The sequence below is a fragment of the Eptatretus burgeri genome, chromosome 5 (assembly GCF_056783735.1).
Source record: "Eptatretus burgeri isolate ZD-2024b chromosome 5, Ebu_testis_v1, whole genome shotgun sequence".
Taxonomy (NCBI): domain Eukaryota; kingdom Metazoa; phylum Chordata; class Myxini; order Myxiniformes; family Myxinidae; genus Eptatretus; species Eptatretus burgeri.
The window spans coordinates 99,810,879-99,833,594 of record NC_140965.1 but is presented as its reverse complement, the minus strand read 5'-3'; the positions used below and the strand labels follow the sequence as shown (position 1 = coordinate 99,833,594).

Below are 22,716 nucleotides of genomic sequence, written 5' to 3'. Positions count from 1 at the left end.
ACAGAACGAGTTTAAAAATGGTGGTTGTACTCTGTGCATGCACAATGTTTTATGCGGTTTAACATTATATATATATATATATATATATATATATATATATATATATATATATATATATATATATATATATATATATATATATATATATATATATATATATATATATATATACCGGGCGTAGTGGCGTGCGCCAGTAATCCGGCTACTCGGAGGCTTGGGTTGGAGGATCGCTTGAGGACGGGAACTCTGCGCTGGGCCGCGCTATGAGAGGGTGTAGGGCAGCCCGGAATCATGGCGAAACCCAATTCTTATCCCTGTGTCGTAAGAGGCGACCAGGTTTGCGTCAGGAAGGGCATCCGGCGTAAAACCTATGCCAAATCAGTATGCGGATCATAAAGGTTGATCCACTGTGGCGACCCTTAACGGGAGCAGCCGAAAGACGAACAACATATATATATATATATATATATATATATATATATATATATATATATATATATATATATTCATCCCACAGTGTTCAGAGTTGGGGGAGGACCCCCAATTTGCTCAATGAAAATATGTTTCTTATCATGCCTCCTTTGTGGAGGGTGTATAACGAGTCAATGAAATACATTAAGGACATCATCGAAGTAGCCAAGTGGGGAAATTTAACAAACCACCCGCAATGACGCCAGTATCAAAAACCTGCACAAACAAAAGTTTGGTTGTACAAGATCTGAATAATGCTTCATAGTTCAAAGGAAGAACCCCTTCTGGTGCAGAAATCGACAATTAGAAAAAGTTTGTGTTGAGAGCCACGTTTAAAGCTCACATTTAATCAAGGCACCGATTTAACGTTCAATTTTTCTGCTTTATCGCATTCAGAACACCAACAAAAGGTTTGCTGCAAACATTCAATTCACTGCCAATCGTCTTAATTGGAAAAAATAAAATACACTGATCGAAAAAAAAAAAATGCAATGTTACCATTCAGAAGTTAAAAGTTGCTGCAATGGCCTAAATGTTTTGGTGCTGATAGCACTGAATTGTGAAATAAAAACAAAATAATAAAACTGGCATTCGTAAACAGCATGATTTCAGGCTGGATTGAGTTTCATGGCAGAATGATTCATGGCAGTGTCACGGCCATAGATTTCACAACCGGGAAATCTAGAGAGTTTGTTTTGGGAGTAGAGGGGAAGTGGTGTAGGTTGATGCTGGAGTAGATTCGAGAACCATTTTCATAAGTTTAGGAGTGTGAATATAAAAGGTCAGCGTGTTGAAGTGAAAGATCTGGATGTTTTTTGTTTTGCTCGCAAAGTCGATTTAAACAAGCTGCTCAAACATGACCAAACAACCAGGCAGCGAACAACCTGTCCATGCACAATATTAACCCGTGGCTTTTGCATATTTCACTGTACAGTTATGTGGGTGCAAGAGTTCAAAGAGCAACTTTCAAGAACAGTCAGCCTGTAAGAAAGTTTAAAAAATACAAAAGATTTTCTTTCCAACAACTCCAAGTGCAGAAATGTACAACTGGTTCAATGAGGATGGCAGAAATGAGTCTAAGGTGACACCTTGCCTGGCACCTGCATAATCACCAATCAGCCTTTTACAAAGCAAAGATTCTGCCACCCAGGCTTATTGCACAAGATCCAGGTCCAAATTGTACCAATCACCTCCAGGCAACCCATAATGAGCCTGGAACCAATAAGGCAGATAAATAAGAACAAGTGGAAATCTGTTTAAACAAGCAAAAAAACAAAAACAATTGAGACCACTCATTTCTTCCTATTCCAATCTTCATTTTGCCATTTCTCTTTCTTTGTGTTTATGACCTACTGATGCTTGTTGCCTTTTCATCCCGTGTAGAGGCCACTGTGACTTCATTCACCGATCATACGGCTGTGGTTGCAGGTAGGATGATCCGACTTTCAGGAGGAACTCGCCCATGCATCGAAGAGGGTGACATGAGGGGTTTCCAAGTTGCGTTGGCAGAGGCCGACTCTGTGTCCATGAGTGAAGTGTCTGGCGGTATGCGTGCCACTGGGGACACGAGCATGAGCAAGGTAGAACGGGAAACGACACGGAAATCGAAGCTAAACGTGCCAAAAAAGCTAAGCACAACGAGTGTGAAGGCCCATTCACAGATGGCGGAGGCATGCTGCAGGCGGCTGTCATCTTCACCAAAAAAGGCTCCACCTGAAAGCATGAGGAGTTAAGGAAGAACACTGTTTGTCAGAAGCAAGATTACTGCTACAACAAGGGACTATCTTTCAAAGATATGACGAGTCATGAGGAGGTGAGGAACAAGGAGGATGGCAGTGTAGATCGATCTTGATTCAGCAAAAAAAAAGAAGAAAAAAAGAAGAAGATATTGATTACAGAGTCCTGACCGAAAGGCATAATGGAGCAGCACACCTAATTACATTCAATTATTATTTTGTATGCAGCCTGTGCTGGGAGTGCGGCTGTGCAGCTAATGCGGTGCTCCCAGTTTCCAATAAGCAGGTACTCATTTCGCTGACCTCGGAAGGATGACAACCCACCTAGTGTTCTGTAACAGCACAACAGGTACTAAAACTCAAGACCCTAAGATCTTAAGGCAGCCACACACAAGCCGAAGATCACCTTAACCATTAAGCCAGCACCAGGTTTATTACATTCAATGAACAAGGGATAATTTACCATGTCGTGCAATTGCAATGCATCTGCCAAATGATGCAAAGCGATTTTAAAACGATAATTTTTTTATTCTACCGACTCATTTATCCACCATGTGTGCATGATTACAAACATATGTCAAATGCATTATCAGAACACCATTGCATTTCCAAATTGAGAATTGCCGATCATCCTTTTTGCCAAAAACCTGGAAAGGGGCCATCTATATACACAACGTGGCTGAGTTATTGACCTCTCCCCTGCCCCATATGCTACATACGTCTGCTTTACTTCGCTTGCAGCTTCTTACTTCTATCTTCTGCCAGCCTCCTTTACATAGTTTCTGCATTCCTCTCTCGCATATTACGTTTCCAAAAGTATTGGGAAAGCACGCTCAAACTTGAAAATTAACCCTTCCAACCAGAACGTTCCCCTCATCCCCCAACACCAAGCAACACATCTACTATATAAATGGCAATCCTTCTGTCTGTTTGTCTGTAACCAATAAGCTCCTAGACCAGTGAACCGATCTTGATGAAACTTTACACACATATAGACCTAACATTCAGCTCCAGGATGCGCTAAGTGGCTTTCCATAAAAATGAAAATATATATATTTTTTAAAAAATTTTAAAAAAAAGGCTTTCGAATAGTGTGCCAGCGTATTAATCGTAACAAAAGGCTTCATGGTTAAAAACGCTAGGGTTTTTTGAAATACAAAATGTTCGTATTCGTTGACTTTTTAAACATACACATTCTCCTGTTATTTGAATTCTCGAACTGCACGTGCACGGCAACAGCTAACTGCTGATAAATCTGCTCATGAAAGAGCCAGGCAAGCGGAGTCAGCTGTAGAGAGAGAGAGAGTCGTCTTACTGCTGATATAATATCTGCTCATGAACGAGCCAGGCAAGCAGAGTCGGCTGCAGAGAGAGTGTCACCTAACTGCAAATAGAGTGTCACACCGACGGGCGAGAGAAGCACAAAACACGTTCCAGCTTTCTAGGTCCGGGTTTTGGCAGGACATCAAGGACAGTTTCCACTGCTGCTAGAAACATTGAGTGGCTCAAGGCTGCCTTCAACTATGACCTCTCTGAGGATTACGGCAGCATAAAGCCTTCCTTCCATAAATCTGAGGAATAAAAGAAGCCTTCCTAATTTTCTCCATACAACTAATGCCTCAGTCTAACTAGCGTGAGGAAAATAGGGCAAATTTCCCGGGTATTACCGGGTACTTCAGCTAGTGCTATATAAAGAAGTGCAGCAGGAATTTAAACCCATTCATAATCAAGATTCCGCATGGCAAGTAAAGAACCGACTGACCTTCGATGTGTAACGATTTATGGTTGCCAGAAGTTCATGCCATTTCTGCCACATTGAGCCTTTCCAGGTAAACTGTGGATAATGTCCTTCAGAAATCGAAGACAACAGGTTGTTCCATTGTTGAAAATGGGACAGGTAGGCCAAAATTATTAACAAATGACAGAAGAACCTTAAAATGGATGATTTACAAAATTTTGCACGAAGCGTTACAGGTAGGTTACAGGCTGTGCTTGCTGCCAAAGTCCAACCAACACTGTTAGATATCCAATAAAAGGCCACAATTCAATAACCTTGTGCATCTCCTTACTGTCACAATAAGTTTGTGAATATGGTGGTTATACAGGAGCAAAACGTTATTTTCTCTCCTCCATCCTCCTTGCCTTTTTTCTCAGCAATAGAATCTTAGCTGCCGTGCTATCAAAGACCCGAGAGGCAAAACAGAGTTGAAAAGTTTCCTCCAGTTTACAATAATACAATGACAATAGATTATCTTTCCATTTCCTTGATGGTAAACATTATCCTGAAATTTTAAGCCTATCTTCTGGAGAAAAAAACAATAAAAAGTTTCTCAAAATAACTACCTACTTACCTTAATTTTTTTCTGCACCATTTACATTGTCTTTAGTGTTGCTAACCATGATCAAAATAGTCTCAATTCAATAGCTTTTTGGTTTGGGGGTGAACTATTTAGGATTACACATTTGTTCCTCTTTTTCCCACATCTTCTTCAATCTCATTCTTCCCTCCAAGACTTCAAGACAGCTGTTCACCACCATCTCAGAACGTCTCCAATCCAAAACCATGTTTTTTTTTTCTGCGCTTGTTCACCCATCCCTCCACCCCAAGCCCTTCTCCTTCCAAATTCCCAGTTTTTCCTTCCTGAGGGTTTGCTTCTGTATCCATCTTGTTCACCCCATGTGTCCTCTCCTTCCCCTCATTCCACCCCACATCCCTTGTTTGTCTAAGTCTCCCTCTATTGTTTGTCTAAGTTTGTCAAAGTCTAAGTCTTTATCCTTCAACCCATCTGTTGGCGTCCCCCCCTCCCCCACCCTCAAATATGTATATCTCTAGCTCTCTCTTCTGTTCCTTTTGTTACGTCACATCCTGATTCGTTCAGTGTACTCGTTCTACCACGAGCCTCGACATTGTATAAAAAAGTGGAATTTATTTAGAATACCACCCAACCCCCGACCCCCCCACCCACCCACCCCCACCACCTCCGGTCCTCCCTTGCGTTCCTTCCCTTCCCTTACTCCTATTTTCTCCCAAATGTCTTTCCCTTCTCTCCCCATCAGCCTTCCTTTTCTCAATTTAGACTCCTACCGTCCCCTGCTAATCAATACACGAGTTTCCCCACATGCAAAATACCATCATGTTATGAGGCCTGTAAACGCTGCATTCTTGGCAGCACGACAAGATGAAATTGCTCACCTCACATCTGCTCTTGAGCGGTCTATTTACTCAATCGATTTTTATTTTGTTCATTGCAAACAGGAGAGGCTTCATGGTTCATGAGAGACCCATGACAGTCCATATCACAAGAAAGGGGGTTTGACGAAACTTTGCTTTGAAGCATTTGATTCGGTTGTCATCAAATATTGACACAAAAGTATTTTTTTGACATTTGGTTCAGATCACCAGTGGACTCGGACTAAGCTTTGTCATCTTGGTGATGGGCAGAGTAGTAAGGATACTGAGGATGAGCGTAACGGTGGCCATCAATGTGAAGAACGAACGGGCATGTCCAAGCCAGTTGTAACCAAGCAAACCGGCAGTACGGTATGTAAGGACTGTTTGCAGGCACAAGTAGAAGGTGACAGCAAGAAAGGCCACAGAGGCTCCCACATAGTGCAAAACCTTCACAGAGTCCACCTGGTGATGTAGTGGGGGAAAAGGGGAGGGGGGGGAGGGAAGAGTCAATGGTGAAAGTACATTTTTATTTGACCAAATCTGAGAAGTGAGCACAAAATCATACCAACATCAACTTGCAAAGCAGTTCCACAAATGCCATTTGCAAATATATCTTATGAGCAGCTATTTCTTGTATTTAGGTGTCTCATCAAGCAACGTTTACTTGACGGAGCATATTTAGCAACGATTAATTTTCTCAATTGGATACAAGCACCATCGGTTTCAATGATTCATCCAAGGCTCATCAACCTTCACCTCACAGCAGCTTATGATCACATGACACTGAATTCTGAGAGTTTACTTCTGTACCCATCTTATTCACCCCATGTTGATGATGGTGTATCATGGTGAGGAGGGTGTATGATATGGACACCCAGCAGGATGAAGAACAAAACCTGTCAAAGGGCGGAGGAGCTCCTTGTGAGCCAACGGCCATCCATATCGAGTGCCCAACTGTATCTGCGAACGTCCTCCTGCAGTTGGGTTATTATTTATTAGGAGATTGGTGGCAGGATTTGCACTCCGGCCACCGGAAAACCATTCATTCCGCAAAACATTCCAAAAGCATTTTTGAAAATCTGAAAACTCACTCCGTGGGAGTACCTCCTATGCAGCTTCCCTTCGCAGGGCAGCTCACCGGATGACGGGATTGGGGCAAAGCCTTCGGGACCCTCAATCTTTGATGATAGGAAGGAAACCGCGGGGTAACATTCCCGGGTCAAATTGCGGGAGAGTTTGTTGGGGTGGTGCTGTCGTCCAGCAGACGGTGGTCTCTTGGGTTAACCTGAGGCGGTCCCTTCGGGTGGGTGCCTGGAATGTCCTATCCCGAAGAGATGATCACCTGTCATCATCTGAGCTCATGCCTTTGTACATCTATATTGCAGCACTCTCTGAGGTTCGGAGACCGGATTGCGGCGAGATAATGGTGGGTGGTTACACCTACTATTGGTCTGGTCGCTCTGATGGTAACCATACCCAAGGAGTTGCTGCAGCTGTGTCCAAAAAGCTGACTCCAATGATAATTGAGGTAACACCGGTCAATGAGCGTATTATGAGACCAAGGATTCGTCACTCTTTGGGTGTCATTTCCTTGGTCTCTGTTTATGCTCCGACTGAGGCGAGTGACCTCACCGTGAAGGACGCATTTTTTGCCACGCTCGAGTCTGTGGTTGATCAGTGCCCCAGGCGAGATGCACTTCATCTTGGGGGATTTCAATACATCAACTGGAACTGATAGGGATGGTTATGAGACGTGTGTTGGTCCACATGGGTCTGGAACTGTGAACCTGAATAGCAATAACTTCCTTGACTTTGCAAGAAGTCATGGACTTAGGGTGGCTGGTTCATGGTTTCAGCGCCCTCAAGCTCATCGCTGGACTAGGTATTCCAACGCTCGCAGTGTGGCAAAGGAGATTGACCTTGTGCTCGTTGATGGTTGCTGGAGGATGATCCAGAACTGCAGGGTGTATCGGAGTGTTCAGTTCCTCAATACTGACCACAGGCTTGTTGTAGCAACTCTTAAGTTGCACCTTAAATCCATGAGGTTAGTACCATCCCAGCACAAGCTGGATGTTGGCAAGCTGAAGGATGAGAGTGTAGCTGAGGAGTGTGCGAACAGGCTGAGTGGAGATTTGGGGGGGGGGTCTGGGTGCTTTGGGAGATCCTGAAGAGTTGTGGAGTGCTTTCAAGACCACCGTCCTTGATGTTGCTGGTGGATGTCTTGGAACTCACGGGGGGGGGGGGGGTGAAGAAGAATTTTGTCTCTCAAGGGATGCTGGAAACCATTGACCAGAGTCGCAGGGTCAGGCTGAATGACAGAGCTGAGCTGTTCAGGGAGCTGAGGTGTAAAACTGTACATGCGCTAAGGGTGGACAAGGAGGCCTATGTGGGAGGAATCTGTGAGGGGGTAATACATCACCTGTGGTCAGGTGATTTTCGTCCTGCTTACAGGGGAATTCACGCATTGAGTTCGTCCAAGCCCATCTCTCGGTGTACTGCAGTGAGAGCAGAGGGTGGTGGGCTCTTGACAGAAGAGTCCGGTTACTTTGAGCGGTTGTACCAGTCTGATCCACCAGCTGTCGAGTTGGACGTCAGGGGTGTTACAATTCCTGTTGCTGACCCTCCAATCAACTGTGATCCACCTTCGTTTGTGGAAACACAGGCTGCGGTGAACTGGTTGAAACGGGGTAAAGCTCCAGGGATCTGTAGCATCCATGCTGAACTTCTCGTGGCTGCAGGAAATGCTGCACTGATGTCGTTGCATGCAGTTCTGTGCTCTGCGTGGATCACGGGCATCATCCCAACTGACTGGAAGAGGGGCCTTGTTGTCTCTCTCTGGAAAGGGAAGGGTGAGCACCAGGACTGCAACAACTCCCAAGGGGTGAAGCTGTTCTCAGTGTCGGGCAAGGTCTTTGCACGGATAATTCTTGATAGGGTTCGCCACCATCTGCTTGAGCACCAGCATCCAGAGCAGTCAGGCTTTGCACCAAAGAGGTCAATGATTGACCGTATCCTTGCTCTTCGGGTCCTCACCGAACGCAGATGAGAGTTTTGGCAGGGGCTGCTTGCAGCTTATGTTGATATCTGTGAAGCGTTTGATTCAGTGAATCAGGATGCCCTCTGGAGGATTCTTGGTCTTTGTGGGATGCCACCAAAACTGATCGATCTGATGTCTGAACTATACTCTGGGACTGAGAGTGCTGTGTGATGTGGTGGTACCAACACTGACTTATTTCCAGTTTTACTGGAGTTCGTCAGGGGTGTGTACTGGCCCCCACACTTTTCAGTACTTGTTTGGACTGGATTCTGGGGAGGATGTTGGAGAGATCAAGCTGCGGTGCATCATTTGGGAATGTCAAGATCTCTGACCTTAATTTTGCAGATGATGCATTCATCTTTGCAGAGACATAAGAAATCCTTTTGGGGACCCTCAATGTGCTGGATGAGGAGCCAGAGCCACTGGTATTACGGGTTTCGTGGGTCAAAACTAAGATCCAGGCTTTCAATGACATCTTGGATGCTGCTGTCCTGTATCTGCCTGTTTGTGGTGAGGATGTTGAGGTCATGGAGAGATTCACTTACCTTGTCAGTGATATTCATGTCTCTCCTGGCTGCGAGTCAGAGGTCAACAGACGTCTGGGTCATGCCTGGGGAGTTATGGATTCACTGGATCATGGGGTATGGCGCTGCCGGTACCTGTGTGGGAGGACGAAAATCTGAGTCTTCAGGTCGTTGGTGCTTCCAGTCTTGCTCTATGGATGTGAGACTTGGACTCTAACCAGGGATCTGAGATGGCGACTTAATTCCTTTGGTACCAGGTCTCTTCGGAGAATCCTTGGCTATCGCTGGCCGGACTTTGTGTCCAACGAGCGGTTGCTGAGAGAGATTAAATGAGATTTGTTACCTGCATGGTCCGTGAGCATAAGCTGCGGCTATATGGGCACGTGGCTCGTTTTGATCAGCGTCAGCTGCAGCTGTCCTGACGCTGATACTGCTAACCAGATTCTCCCAGCGAGAGGGTCTCATGAGTGGAGGAGGCCAATGGGCTGACCACGTACCTCGTGGTTGTAGCAGGTTGATCAGCATCTCAAGGAAATGGGGATGGGCCAGGCATCTGCCTGGGGGATGGCCAGATGGAGGCCCCTGCAGTACCGGCGGAAAGTGGACGCAGTAACGCGCTGCTCTAGCGCATGCTCCCATACCTGACCTGACCTCACTTGTAATACCCTCCCCCACCTTGAGGCAGCCCTACACATTTCAGATTTACATTGAGAATTTGCATCCCCCCCCCACCCTATCAAGTCCACCACAAAGATATAAACACCCCTATACATTAATTGGCACGATGCTGGTCCTATGCAGCAAGTCTGGATGGAATTGGCCCAGAACTGTAGGAGTAGCACTAAAAACAACCAAACACAGGTCCGTGAATTATAGTAATGATATTGTTGAGAAAAATGAATAAGATGTTGACATCATTAGTCTCATGTGGAACCATGTCAGATCTCTGGTGACATTGAGCAAACCGTGATTAAAATTTGAGACCTTTTCACTGCCTCTTGCCAAAAGTACTGATACAACTGATCCTGCTCAGTTGGCAATATTTTTATGTGGAGTTTATGCAGAGTTCAACATTGATTAATAAATGTTGGTGCTGTGAGGTGAGGGACCCTACAACTGGAGATGACCGTGTTCCAAGTGTGGAAATGTGCTTATGGACAAGTTTTCATTGAATTGTGGAAAAAACAATGTGGTATTTCAACTGACAAGTCAGGCAGCAAGTCCGGCTTTAATTGCCTGAGGAAAAGGAGATATGACGTCTCTGAACGTTGATACATCTCTACTAGTGGGCTTCCACTGTATCATACATCAGCAAGGTTTCTGTTCACAGCTCTCAAAATTCGAGATGAGGTTCTCAGTTGTTTATTGCATTAATTTTAAAGCTCAAGGACTCTAATGTGAAGATCTGACCTCCAACTGTGAAATACATTTGCTTAATGGAAATATGCTAAAACACTTTTACGATTTGAAAGACGAAGTGCTTATGTTAATAGAAATGAAGGGAAAATTGGTACCAGAATTGAAAGGTGATCGGTGGCCTTGTGATATATCTATATATTTTTTTGTGGACAATATTGAGGCTCATATTAGAGTTAACACACAGAACATATAACAAAGGGAGCAGGAGACAAGAGGGGCAGGAGAGGGAAGCACAAAATAGTGGGGAACAGAGACAATAGGAAATCTGTGGAAGGGAGAGGGATGGGGCGGGGTATACGGGACAAACAGGATGGACACCACAGGGACTTTCAGGAAAGAAAACAGGGAGTTTGAAGGAGGTGGGTTTGGGGTGGATTAATAGGGGAGAAAAGATCATGATTTTGGATGGGGGAAGATAAGAGATGGTGGTGAACAGCTGTTTTGAAGACCTGGAGGGAAGAATGGGATTGAAGAGAGTGTGGGAGTTTATTCCAAAGGTGGGAAAAAAAGAGGAATGAAAGAGTGAAGGTGAGCGGTGATTCTTGATTTGGGTAGTTTAACCAGAAGGGGATTGCTGGTGGACCTTGAGCACCCAACGGAAATATGGGGGGGGGGACAGATCACAGAGTTGGGGGGGGGGTTGGGGGGAGGCCAGAGAGGAGATGGTAGAAGACAGAAAACCCACTGACTTGCTTACAGTGAGATTGAGAGATCCAAAGACTCGGCTTCATCGTGGTAGATACCAATGACCCTAAATGCCTTGGTTTCCACAGCATGAAGCCAAGAAAGGTCAGAAGCTGCAGCACCAGCCCAGAGGGGAGAGCAGTACTTCATCAGGCTGTGGATGAAAGCTTTGTATGTGGTCATGTGCTCAGGTGTGCCAAGGAAGGACTTTTCATGAAGGAGAATGCCCAGTCGGCAACTGCCTTTGGAGGCCAGCTTGGAAATGTGGCTTTCCCAGAAAAGATCATGGCAGATAGTCCAGTCCATTGGGACCATACTCTGTACAGAGCGTTGGTGCTGCCGAAGCAGTCTCCTTGGCTATTGGGCACAATCCTGGACAGGTCGCCACTCTGACGCAGGATACTTGAATGACTCGGTCATCCCAGCAAGCTGGTACTCATTTTGCCGACCTCGGAAGGATGGCAGGCTGAGTCAACCCCCTGGTGAATTAATTCAGCGGGCTACGAGGCTTGAACTCAGGACCCTCAGATCCCAAGCCGCCACCCTAACCACTGAGCCAACACCAGGCTACATGGCAGATAGTGAGACCCAAAAACTTGAGTAAAATAACTTTTTCCAGAAGATTATTTGTAGATGGGGGTGGGGGGTTTCCATTTGGTCCTAATGGAGAGACATAGTGAGAGTGTGAGATCTGTCAGGATTGAAAGACATGTTCCACGTGTTGGAGCAGCTTGTGATTTTATCCAGTTCTGCAGAGAGTGAAGAAGCTGCTGCTTGCTGATCTGAGGGATGAGATGGAACGGCAGAGGGTAGAGTCATCAGCAAAGAGATAGAGGATTTTCCAGCGAGTTGGAGAGATCATTGATGAAAACGAGAAAATGCACTGGGCCCAGAATGCTGCCTTGAGGAACTCTTAGTCCAGGAGCTAGGTGACTTTTATTCAACATGGAAGGTGCAGATGTTTAAGGGTGCCAGTGGTGTAGAGTAGGGTTGGCAGATCCCAGAAACCCAATTCTTAAGTTGCACCAGTGATGGGTGTGGTAGGTGGCGCCACCCAAATCCAAGATGGCTGCCATCGATATAGGCTAAAACCAATATTGTCATACATCAAGTTATACAAGGCCGATTCCATTGATCTTGGTATGCATTCTGATAGTTTTGGGTATGCCCAATCTAATGGAGAGGGTGTCATTATCATCCAAGGTCAATTTTTTTTTGTATACCTTGTCGAGGCTCGTGTGAGAGCGAACAAACAAAGCACATCAAGGGGGCATGAGACAAGAGGGGCGGGAGTGGGAGGGACAAAATAGTGGGGAAGAGACACATTAGGAGATCTGTGGAGGGGAGAGGGATGGGACGGGGAACATGGGGAATAGAAGATGGACATTACAGGGACTTTCAGGAAGGAAAGCAGGGAATTTGAAGGAAGTGGGCTTGGGTGGATTATCGGGGGTAGAAAAGATCGAGGATTTGGATGGAGGGTGATAAGAGGTGGTGGTGAACAGCTGTTTTGAAGGCCTGGAGGGAAGAATGGGAAAGAATAGAGTGAGGGAGTTTATTCCAAAGGCAGGAAAAAAGAGGAATGAAAGAGTGAAGGTGAGCAGTGATTCGTGATTTTAGTCGTTTTAGCAGAAGGGGGTTGTTGGCTGACCTTGAGTGCCCTGAGGAAATGTGGTGGGGACAAATCGCAGAAAGAGCAGGAGGGGGGCAAGGCTGGAGAGGAGACGGTAGAAGACAGAAAGACCACCGACCAACCTGCGGTGATTGAGTGAGAGGCCCAAAGACTCAGCCTCATTGCGGGAGATGCCGATGATCCGAAATTCCCTGGTTTCTACAGCGTGAAGCCGAGAAAGGTGGGAGGCAGGAGCACCAGCCCAGAGGGGAGTGCAGTACTCCATCAGGCTATGGACAAAAGCTTTGTAAGTGGTCAGGAGCTCAGGAGGGCCGAGGAAGGACTTTGCACGACGGAGGATTCCCAGTCGGCGACTGACTTTGGAGGCGAGGTTTGAAATTTGGCTTTCCCAGGAAAGGTCATGGCAGATAATGAGTCCCAGAAGCTTGAAAGAAAGGACTTTCAATGTCATGAGATAAAGGTCAATATCATCGGTTTTTGGCCAATTTTTTGCCTGTTTGATCTTGACCCCTTGATTAAAGGTCAAATCTGATGACATGAATGATTCCCCATACATGATGTCCTCTTCGTGCCTAAAATGCAAATACCAATCCAGTGCCATTTGACAGGGATAAGTACATTGAATGAAAAAATATAACCTTAAGGTCCACGCTCTGACCCGATCGACCCCCAACCTGCCCCTGACCGGCCCACCCCCGAGCATCTGGTCGGGGACAGTCGACGATGCTCGGATGCGGTCGTCGAGTTTTCAACATGATCAAAATTGTGGGGTTGGTTGGGTAGGTCGGGTGTCATTAACCCTCTCCTCTGGGCCTCTCCTCATGCCCTCTTCTCCCCCTCTCCTCCCCCTCTCCTCCCCCTCTCTTGTAGGAGAGGAGGAAAGGGAGAGAAGAGGGAGGAGGAAAGTGAGAGGAGAGGGACGAGTAAAGGGAGAGGAGAGGGAGAAGGAAATGGGGGAGGTGAGGCCAGGATGAGGGGAGGGGGAGGAGGAGAGGGGGAGGAGGAGAGGCCAGGATGGGGAGAGGCTGGGAGGAGAAGAGGGGATGAGAGGCCAGGATGAGGAGAGGCCAGGATGAGGAGAGGCTAGGATGAGGAGAGGCTAGGATGAGGAGAGGCTAGGATGAGGAGAGGCCAGGATGAGGAGAGGGGGTGTGGAGAGGGGGAGGACGGGAGGGGGAGGAAAGGGGGTGGAGAGCAAGGAGGAAAGAGGGAGGAGAGGCTGGGATGAGGAGAGGCCGGGAGGAGAACCTGGGAGGTGGAGAGAGAAGAAGGAGAGGGAAGAGGACTGGCCTCCGACTTCCCTCGACCTGCCAGATGTGGCAGTCGGTCCAGTAGGCCCAGGTATGGCAGGTCGGTGGGGCAGTTCGAGTGGGCCAGTCGGGGGCAAATATGGCCAGTGGGCGAGGGCCTTAAGAATTGGATTTGTGGTGGAAAGCTTACTTAAGAACAAGGTAAATTAGATTTATAGGTATGGCAGATTTTACATATGTAGTTCATTTGTAACCATTACATTCAGTCATTATCACAAAGTGTAGATCTAGTGACTTGGCATTTTATATAATTTTGTACTCATCAAAATGTGTTCTGATTGGAAAATGTGAGTCTTATTAAAGAAGAAGAAAAAATTAATTTTCAAATAAATTTATTTTGACCACCTGCATGAATCTTTTCTGGAAAAGAAACAAATTGTTAATTGTTATGGTTTGCATGACAATGGCCCACTACAATCTGTTTCTATATATTACCTAACCTTTTTACCACCACCATGCATATATACATATAGAACTAATCTACCACTTTCTATAAATTTCGGGATCTATTTTATCTATCACCACCATGGATATGCATAATTAACTAATTAAAATAAAACCCACATTGAAAAAATTCTGTTTTTATACTGACAGGGTTGGTTTAAGTTCAATGAATGGTATTGTGTTGTTATCAGAGTTAGTCTTCATCTGAGGATAGACCGTCTTCATCTGATGAAGACACATTGAGGTCATCATCAGAGCTTTCTTGATGTGAGTGATCCTCTTCCTCTGGAACCAGTGACTCTGGAAGCTGTTGACCATGAAACCAAATGATTTCATACTGCTCTTCATGCAACTCTCAGCCATCATTTGAAGATGGATGCCGATTTAATTCTGTTAAATCAGCATTGGCCCACATCTTTGCTACAAATTATGACTGTTTTATGTGTTGGGAAATTTCTGATTCGCAGGGAGGAATCATGCTACCATCAATTGCCTTCAGCTTTGCTAGTGCATTCCGAGAGCTTAGTCAAGTAAAGCACATCATAAGGGTATGTATTGGGCACTAATAGGAAATCATGTATGGGGGAATCATTTCATGTCATCAGATTTGACCTTGAATCAAAGGGTCAAGGTCAAACAGGCATAAAATTGACCAAAAACGGTGATATTGATCTTTATCTCATGACATTTACCTTGGATGATAATGACACCCTCTCCATTAGATTGGGCAAACCCAAAACTATCAGAATGCATACCAAGATCATTGTAATCGGCCTAGTATTACTTGATGTATGACAATATTGGTTTTAGCCTATATCGATGGCAGCCATCTTGGATTTTGGTGGCACCACCAACCACACCCACCACTGGCGCAACTTAAGAATTGGGTTTCTGGGATCTGCCAACCCTACTCTACACCACTGGCACCCTTAAACATCTGCACCTTCCATATTGAATAAAAGTCACCTAGCTCCTGCTCTATCTTGCCTGGACAGGAAGAGGGCATGAGAGAATTCCATTAAGAGCTACACGTTGGCTGTGACAGTCGAGGAAGTCTGTGAGCTATGAATGGAGATTTCCTTGGTTCTTTGGTCCTTGGTTCTCATGAGTGGAGATATTGCGTTCATGGTGGACATTACAAGTCATTTGATTGAAAAGTTTCAGATTCAAGGTCAAATGGGAAACTACTAGCAGATACCCGTCTACGACGGGTATGGGGGACAGGACGGATCGCGATACTCGGTTACGGTAGTTTCTTTAGATGTTTTGCACCGCATTCAATCACTCAGTTCATATTGGTGGCGTGTCTGGGTGCCCATGGTAGCGTTTGAGACCGGTCGCTTTTGATTGTTGGCCTTGACACATCGTGCCGGATGAGTAACACGAACGATTTGACGTATTCATCGTTTCTATATTACCTCCATCAACAGATTAACAACATGGCAGGATAAAAGTCGTAAATGCTGAGTTGAACAAACGTCCTGAACTCATGGACTTAGTCAAGTAAAACACGTCATAAGGGACCCGGCGTCGGTTTGCCGCTGAACGCTGCTGATTGTGACGTCATCGATTCCCTCCTTGAAAATTCTATCTATGTTTGATTTTTTGAATCCGCTATCACCTGCGTAAATACATGGAACACATAATGCGAAGATTTCGGAAGTGTGAAGAGAATATGTTCGGAGAAAAGTGTGTTCGAAGTTCCAGGCTTACGCCCATTATATTAATACTAGCCGAAACCCCGTCACAGACAGATTCCGTTCATTCAACCACCCTCACCAGCTCACCCACACTCGAGGGACATGGACTGGACAGGGCGTGCTTGCCCCCGCCTACTCATCCCTCGCCCCTGCCCCATTCCTCCCCGTCTCCCACCCCCCACCTTCAATTTGCTTTCCCCCGCCCAAAAATTTAATTACCCCAGCACCGCCCCGCCTCTTCACTCCCCGCCCCCATCTCTTGATTACCCGCCCCACTTGCCCCTGCCCTCCTGCCCACCCCTCACACTCAACCCCACCTAATTCACCCCAGCCCCTGCCCCATTTCCTCCCGTCTCCCGCTTTCAATTTGCTTACCCCGCCCAAAAATTTGCTTACCTTGCCCCCCGCTTCTTCACTCCCTGCCCCCGTCTCTTCATCCCCCGCCCCGCCTCTTCACTCCTCGCCCCCATCTCAACGAAGTGTTTATTCTGCTTCAGAGTTAAAAGTTGACTATTGCCACTATGTGTGATGCACTCTTACAGTTACGAAGTTTCTTTCAGTCCAAGTCACAGTACCGAGAAAAACGTGACGCGACTGCTAGGAGGAGCACAAAATTGGTCCTTCAGTATTAATATATAGATTATGATTATATTAATATTAGGATTATGATTATGATATTCAATTTTTTGAATCCTCGATCACCTGCATAAATACATGGAACACATAATGTGAAGATTTCGGAAGTATGAAGAGAATATGTTTGGAGCAAAGTGTGTTCGAAGTTCCAGGCTTATGCCCATTATATTAAGATTACGATTATATTAATATTAGGATTATGATTGTGATATTCAATTTTTTGAATCCGCTATCACCTGCGTAAATACATGGAACACATAATGTGAAGATTTCTTAAGTATGAACAGAATATGTTCGGAGAAAAGTGTGTTGGAAGTTCCAGGCTTCCACCCATTATACTACGATTCATGGACTGGTGTTTGTTTGTCGCGTTACTCCTCGTACAGTTCTGGGCCAATTACATCCAGACTGGCTACATTGGACCACCTTGACCCCAATTGGTGTATTTTTATCTTTGTGGAAGGGAAAAGGGAGGGAATGCAAATTCTCTCTGTAAATTTGTATCGTGTCATGCTGCTCCAGGTGGGGGAGGGTATTACAAGTCCCCACCTTTTAGTCCTTTATTCCTGTCCCCACCTTTTCCAGTGCAATGTGTTTTGAATTTGAAACAGTAGGTATGTATTTGCTTCATGCACGTAATCCGGGTTTTTTTGCGAATACAGAGTTGCCTATACACTGCACAAATGAAGGTTATGCATCGGAAGAACGTGTTGTATGCATGGAACGAGATTGCCCATAGGGCGGGTACTCTGCTAGTGTTTACTAATTCACCGATACATTCCTTCACAAATTCACCATCTGAAAATATTTCTCATTTTTTGTGCCATTAAAAAACATAAATAAATAAATAAATAATAAAATATAATATAATAAAATAAAATAAAATTACTCCGGTGGGATGAGAATCAAATTTTTAAATAAAGATTAGAGTAAAACACATTTGGGTTGATCAGGTTCACAAAGTTAAGCATCGCCAGCACATCCAATGTTTCCTGCCACTGTACTTTGTGAAAAAGTGTTTGTTGTGCACCGACTTTACTTCAGTGTTTCAATTTTATTCGTTCTTGTTTCATCATCATAATTTTCACATCTTGCAATGCTTTTCGGAGTAGTCTCTTGAAGTTGTATCATTTAAGGAGACATCAATTATGAACATATCAGGCAAGCGGGAGCATCTTCACGAGCACGAAGAAGTATTCACTCATCCACCTTTCGTGAAGCATGGCACTGAGTCAAGTCCTACCTAATGCTGGCCTCCCCCCCCCCCCCAACCATAAATGATGGTGAAACAAAATATTCACATCTTTTTACAGATTTGTCTCTCAAACTTGACTTTAAGATTATTTTTAAAATAAAGTCACGGTAGTAGAAAACAATTACCCCCGTGTAGGGGTGACAATCATCTCCATAATGTTTTTTTGTATCATAATCGATGAACCGTTGCCAGATATCTCCTAAAATGACAGACGAGATAGGTTTTGAAAATGGCGACTTTCACAACTTTTGTGACCTCGTGACCTTGACCCTGACCTCGAATCTGGGAAAAACATATGTCGTTGGGTATCACTCATCGACCTCTACCCACATACCAAATTTTATCAAGATCGGAAGTAAAAAGTTTTCTTTGTACCAGGAGGTGTTTTTGACCATCTTCCAGGTTACGTGGCGGCCAAACGGGAAGGAAATTCAAAAATCTGCCCGGTTCGATACAAGATAATATTTTTTACTATCATAATCAATAAACAGTTGCCGAATATCTTGTAGAATAGCAGACTAGATAGGTTTTGAAAATGGTGATTTTTTATAACTTACGTGACCTCGTGACCTTGACCCTGACCTTGAACCTGGACAAACGTTATATCATTGTGTAACACTCATCGACCTCTTCCCACATACTAAGTTTCATCAAGATCGGAAAGAAAAATTGTTGACAGACGGACGGAAGGATGGACATTTGGTCCAGCTTTATTAAGTCATCTCGGTAGAGATGACCTAATAATTCGTACTCATATTTACTTTGATCTTGAACAATCAGGTTGTTCAGTGGCAACAATACGTAACTAAAGCCAAGTCGATGGCATGACATCACAAATCCCAACCTAAAGCAAAGTTGAAAGATGTTAAAAAAACGTTCCACCAGGAATGACCCAAAATCAAATTTGTGAGGAAAGACACCGTGTGTGTGTGTGCGTGCGTTTTCTAACTTTTATCGGGACAACCACTTTTCAAAGAAAGATGTAGGGATGGTTTCACATGATCACGTCTCATGACCATTCCAACCTTGTTTACATACTCTTTGGAATATCATCCCTACATCCTTTTACAATTTTTAAAATGTTTTTATTACTCGTTTCTTTTTTAAAGAATATATATATATATATATATATATATATATATATATATATATATATATATATATATTATATATGTATGTTCAACGACTGATTTACAAATGTTGTAATACATACTTTATAGATGATCTAGCATTCTAAATCGTCATACTGTCGAGAAATGTGTGGGTTGTTGCAATCACCAACTTCCTGATAATATTCCAACATCAACCACACCAATATGTATATATATATATATATATATATATATATATATATATATATATATATATATATATATATATATATATATATATATATATATATACATATACATCTTCTTCTTCTTCTTCTTCTTTCGGCTGCTCCCTTTCGGGGTCGCCACAGCGGATCATCCGTATGATCCGCATAGTGATTTGGCACATGTTTTACGCCGGATGCCCTTCCTGACGCAACCCTGGTCGCCTCTTACGACACAGGGATATGGTACACCTATTTTAACCGGAGTGTACACCGGCCCAGTACACTGGTACTCATTTCGCCGACCTCGGAAGGATGACAGGCTGAGTCAACCCCCTGGTGTATTAATTCAGTGGTCTAACGGGGCTTGAACTCAGGACCTTTTGGATCCCAAGCTGCTGCCCTTACCACTGCGCCAACACCAGGCTATATATATACATATACATATACATATATATATATATATATATATATATATATATATATACATATATATACATATACATATATATATATATATATATATATATATATATATATATATATATGTCAATCAGCCTGATGGGGGTGGGGCCACTCGACGCATTTGCACAACCAGACAGAGTCTCGCCTACCCCTCCCTTCCTATTCCTTTACAAAGGAATGCAGTTTTGCATTCTTTTCGTGGAATCCTTTCAAGCTATTAAAATTAGGACAGCAAAGGATGCTGCACAAAGTAAAACTCTGCCGGATGGTACCAGCGCACTCTCCGATATGAAAGCAGGTCTGGATCCTGACAATGACAAATTCGAATGGTTTCTCCCTTTCAGGAGAGGCTATAAGTAAACCGAAAATAAATATTTATTTGAAAATATACATCGATTGTAGACATTATTTTGTATTTCTATGTATAAAAATCTCCGATTCTCTTTTTCAAAATTTAATTTTGCCACGATGAATAAAATTGAGAATATCAGAACTTCGACTGCTTCCCCCTCTCCCATCAACAGATACATCACCTCGAATAGTTACATCCAATTTAATCATTCAATGAACGAAACATATCTTCAGTTCAGAGCAAGTGGAAATAAAATTTGCAGCATTTCATTCAGAAACCAATTTAAATAATGCTGGATAGAAAAGCATCCAAGCAAATGATAAATACTCGACTTCATCATCCAAAAAAAACAACCACCTTGACAACTATCCTGTTAATCAAATACCAGAATCTATCGTTTGAAATTCACAAATTAAATGATTGCATATTATTCAAACAATTTGAAATGAAATTGAGACACTTGGTGTCAGTATTCTGGCCAACACCAGGCTGCAGTTGTGATACAAATACGTTCATTACCTGGAAGTTGCTCACAGCAATTAGGCCCATGGCGCTGACACTGCCAGCACCAAGCGCCAGTCGGTTCAGCAATGACTGCTGCTGCTGCTCTACTAATTGGCAGTAGCGTAGAGAGCAAATCCATAGCACTGAGATCAAGAACAGTGAGGGAGGTTGGGAAGGGACATAGGGATGCATAATGAAACAGTGCAAGGATGCTCAGGTTGGGAGTGTGTCAGCAAGTGTTTGCAGCATAATGTGAAACGGGAATAAAATTTGACATCAGTGAATAAGTACTGAATGTGATCTTCATGAACACCAAATAACAATGACCAGTTAATGAATAAATAAATAATGAAAGTGTTATTAATGGAATTGGATTCCATTAAAACCTATTTCTATCGGTCATTCAAACTTTTGGGTCTCATTACCAGCTGTGATCTTTCTTTGGCAAACCACATTTCAACGTTGGCCTCCAAAGCCAGCCGCCAACTGAGCATACTCCGTTTTACAAAGTCCTTGGCACACCTGAACTCCTATCCACCTACAAGGCTTTCATCCACAGCTTGATGAAGTACTACTCTCCCCTATGGGCTGGCTTACCCTGTCTCACATCTTGCTCAGCTTGCCACTGTGGAAACCAAGGCCTTCAAGATTATTGGAATCTCGCACACTGAAGCTCAGCCTATGGGCCTATCACTTCGCCATCACAGACAGGTTGGTGGTCACTGTCTTCTACCGCCTTCTTTCTGGTCTCGCACCCTCTGCTCTTTCCTTGCTTTGTGTCCACACACACACACACACACACACACACACACACACACACACACACACACACACACACACACACACACACACACACACACACACACACACACACACACACACACACACACACACACACACACCCATATGTTTCTGCAGGGCTCACACAGTCCACCATCCACCTCATTCTGATGAAAATACCTAAATCCAGGATCACTGCTCACTTCCACTGATTTGTTCCTCTTTTTTCCTGCCTGTGGAATCAACTTCCACATTCTCATCGATCTCATTCTTCCCTCGAATCCAGATCTTCAAGACAGTTGCTCACCAGCATCTCAGATCGTCTCCAATCCAAAACCATCTTTTCTACCCTTGTTAACCCCACCCAAATCCCTCCTCCATCCAATTTTCCAGTTTTCCCTCCTTGGAGTTTCCTTCTCTATCCATATTGGATACAATTATTATTGTATTGGATCCAATTATTCCCCCCCATGTCGTCCATGAGCCAGTAGGGTTGCTCGGTACCCATCTGGGGGGAATAATTCTCAGTGATTTTTGGCAAGGTATACAACCCAAGAGTTAGGAAAATATGTGAAAGCATTGCATCGGTGGTAGCTTTTTGTGTTTTATCACCCTGTTTATATGCCTACCCTTAAATAAGCTTTTGTGCAAAATGGCCAGTACAAGGTAAGACATCCTACTTCAGCTTAACAGCATTTTTTTTATCAGTCAAACATTAACATTGAAATTTGTCTCACCTTTTGCCAGGATAACTTGCTTCTCAACAAAAAGTGTTAAACATGCTTCGGTTGAAAGGTATGTCATTGGTGACACTTATATATCAGTGTCCATTTCCTGTATGATAAATCATATCACCTTTAGAAAAGTATTTGTCTTTCATTTACTGTGGAAAGTAAATAAAAGTTCTGGAACAATATAATTACATGGGTGTTGAGCAAATTTATTAAGAAATCCAAAAATCTAAATTTCTTTTTTGTATGTTGTATATTAAGATCAGCATAGCAGACAATGTTACCCTACCCCCAAAATGAAAAAAAAATACCTAATTTGGATGGATTTATGTAGTTTGGTCAATGTCATGATATTTTCCCTGTTGTTATTGAAGGATACTTTCCAAGAATCAAACAAAGGTAAATGATAGCATGTTCATGAACAAGATTAATGTTTTTTCCCTGTAATTTCTCAACAAATACAGAATTTCAGGGATTTAGATACTCGGTAATGCACATATGAAGGTATCAAACACCCATATTGCACAATATAAACCAATAAGACGGTA

General features: G+C 43.8%; 1 protein-coding gene across 9 annotated transcripts in view; it reads right to left on the bottom strand.

Moving 5' to 3' along the window:
- Nucleotides 1–784: 784 nt before the first annotated feature.
- LOC147027047 (transmembrane protein 150A-like) overlaps nt 785–22,716 on the bottom strand; it is a 170,104-nt gene continuing 148,172 nt past the window's right edge. For 7 of the 9 annotated variants that reach the window (XM_085883148.1, XM_085883147.1, XM_085883151.1 and 4 more), the window contains 3 exons: nt 20,673–20,800; nt 5,664–5,841; nt 785–2,184 (listed from right to left, as the gene is read on the bottom strand). In XM_085883148.1, coding sequence (XP_085739274.1) covers nt 1,880–2,184; nt 5,664–5,841; nt 20,673–20,800 — 611 coding nt within the window. In that variant the 3' untranslated portion in view covers nt 785–1,879. Of the gene's footprint in view, nt 2,185–5,607; nt 5,842–20,672; nt 20,801–22,716 lie in introns of all 9 variants that reach the window. The other 2 variants (XM_085883154.1, XM_085883153.1) reach the window with 2 other exon arrangements.